The 2,896-nt window shown below is 38.9% G+C and overlaps 1 protein-coding gene across 1 annotated transcript; it reads right to left on the bottom strand.

Moving 5' to 3' along the window:
* Positions 1-1,751: 1,751 nt before the first annotated feature.
* Positions 1,752-2,513, bottom strand: LOC306979455 (odorant receptor 131-2-like; the record flags this gene model as incomplete). The annotated part of the gene is made up of 1 exon (XM_079578407.1): positions 1,752-2,513. The coding sequence occupies one exon, from the start codon at positions 2,511-2,513 to the stop codon at positions 1,752-1,754; it is 762 nt and encodes a 253-aa protein (XP_079434533.1).
* Between the last annotated feature and the right edge of the window lie 383 nt (positions 2,514-2,896).

Here is a 2,896-nt window from a genome sequence, read left to right on the forward strand (position 1 = left end):
GTCTCTCTCAAAATGGCTGTAGCGAATGTCTTGAAATAGGCCTCTGTCTCTTTAAGAACCTCTGACCGTTTCCGACACGCCCCCTCCACACGCTGTCTGTGGCATCAGTGGGGAGGGGGTTCTGCTGAGGAGCAGTGGTTGGTTACTCGGCTGGTGACGAAAGCTCGGAGGCGTCTCCAGGAGGTGGGGGCGTTCCTAGGAGGACTCAGGCAAACCTATCCCTAAAATGGCCACCATCAGAGTGTTTACAGATTACTCAAAAATACGTGAATGTGCCAAGGCAACACTTCAGGCATGTTTTTAATGAGGGAATGACATAATAACATGATGTAAAGCTTGAAAAAGTCGATTTTGCGTAACCCTCCCCTTTAAATAGCGAGCGCAAGCCGCAAAATGACGTATAGTCATTTATATGTTGCACCAAGTTTACCATTTTAACCTGCCATCTGCGACATAGGGTAAGGCTCCAGAGAGGGAGGAGTTTGGATTTACTGACCATCAATCACAGAAAAGGATGTTTATGTAGGCCAAATCATTTTAATCCCAGTATAATTTTGTCGGGTTAGAAATGATTATATTATGGGATTTTGGAAGTATCACAACTCATTTGTTTACAGGATTTTATTCACACCCGTTTGTGTGTAAAAATCAGTCCCATGGTCATTTCGGATTATTACCTCATGGATAATAAAAAAATATATAAAAAAGAGCCCGTCTTTTGAGCAGCTCTTTAAAATGAATGGATCCCAAAGACTCGGCTTCTGGTCAAGAGCCATTAATCCCATCACTACCCCTGAGAAAACACTATGCTATTGGTTGAAAGAAACACTATGCTATTGGTTGAAAGTTATGCTGGTCAATAATCTGAAGGCATATTGGATCTAAGATGGTACTTTATTGATCTCACAGATGGAGAAATTGCATACATTACACACATTGCATCTGTGTGTAAATTGTAGGGCTGAAACAACTAATCGATTAATCGACAACTAATCGATTAATCGACAACTAATCGATTACTAAAATAGTTGTCAACTATTCCAGTAATCGATTAATCGCTTTCTAGTAAACACAGACTAAAATTGAGCAAAAAAGACATAATTATGTATTTTGGATGAAAACCTACTTTGTTTTTTAAAGTGAGGGTCTGCAGTGTTTTGTACATCGTAAATTTCATAAATATCTGTCTTTGTCTCGTCCAATCAAAGCAGAATTAGCACAAAGAGCCTCCTACAAACGTTTACTTTAAGTTTACTCCATCCACGTGTCCTCAAGCGGCGCCACTTTAGCTCTATGTGATAAAAAAATTGAAAAAAATACAATTTCCATGCACCTTTCACAGCCAAGCGATTAATCGATTAATCGTAAAAATAATCGGTCGATTAATCGATTACTAAAAGAATCGTTAGTTGCAGCCCTAGTAAATTGTTTTTGTTTTTTTTACACCCATTCAGTCAAGATGTTCATTGTAATGACCATGGGTTAGATGGCAAAAATCTGCTTTTCCCCCTTTGTTTCTATTTTGGCTGGGATCAGTAAAAATCTCGACAGAAAATATGTGAGTCTGATGGTGATAAAAAGATAGAAAAATTAATTAATAAAATAACTATTTAAGCCAACTTAAGAAACATGTTTTAAAAATACCTAGTAAAGTAGGCAGTTGTCTCTTCATGGAGCTCATGGAATCGGCGGATTATGAATGAAATTAAACAATTTCTCTTTTTTTTTCTCAATCAAAAATAATTTATTTGCTATGACTGCACTGGTTTTATACAAAACATATGGTGCTTTAAGTACTTTCTAAAACTGTTATCTCTGAGTCCATAAACAAGTGGGCTTACAAGACGTGGCATGATGTTGATGAATATTGTAATTGCATAGCGTATATCTCGTGCTCTATTTGGAAACAAAGCTAGGAGCCCATAAAACATGGCATAATAAACATATGTGAGCATTGAGAGTAGCAGCTGGAAGCTGTGAAGCAGGACAGTGTTTCGAGCTTTTCGGGCGTCTTTGGCGGCTGCTTTTGCTGTGAAAATGATCCTCACGTACGCATAGAAAAGAGTCAACCACACAATAGCCAATAATACTGCATCGAAGACTTTATCCTTCTCACGTACATAAGGAAGTCGGAGTACATTGGCCCTCCTACAAACAACGTGCGATCGGAAGAACTCGAGAGGCTCCGAGGCCCAAGCCACAAACAGATCTGGGACCAGGTAGATGGCGCTGATCAACCAAATAAAGACAATGGCAATGTAGGTTTTCTTCACTGTGCAGATCTGGGAGTGACGCAGTGGGTAACACACAGCAATGTAACACTCGAGCGCCATAACAGCCAGAGTCATCGGGTTGTTAAAATTGGCAGCCATTCCGAGCAGGACCAGAAGTATGCACAGGGACACATTCAGAGTTAAAACTATGTAGCTTAGCAACTGGATGAGGGTTAAAATGGTCAACAAGATGATGTCGTTTATGACCAGGTGGATGTACAGGATGTAGCGGGGATTCATTTTTAAAATCTGGGGGGAAAAAGAAAGTAAGATGTTAAAATATGGATTAATGTGTAATGTGGATTAATATTCTGTAATCATTGTAATCTAATCAGTTAGTATGTTTGTGGTGATTTCTAAGGGGTTAAGCAAATACAGTACTGGTCAAAAGTTTGGAAATGCTTGTTTTTTTTTCAAGACTATTACACACGATTTAACTTGTGGCATAATAATAATACACACATTCTATCCTGACGTATCTCCATTATGTGACAATTGTAAATCAGCTTAAGGATCACTCTCGCATTCATTTTGGGAATGCCCTATTATTCAACTATTTTGGTCCAGAATCATCTTTTACTCAGAAACCTTGTCCCTGACAGGGATATGATCTTGTTTGGGGG

This window comes from Gobius niger, assembly GCF_951799975.1.
Source record: "Gobius niger genome assembly, chromosome: 20".
In the NCBI taxonomy this organism is placed as follows: Eukaryota; Metazoa; Chordata; class Actinopteri; order Gobiiformes; family Gobiidae; genus Gobius; species Gobius niger.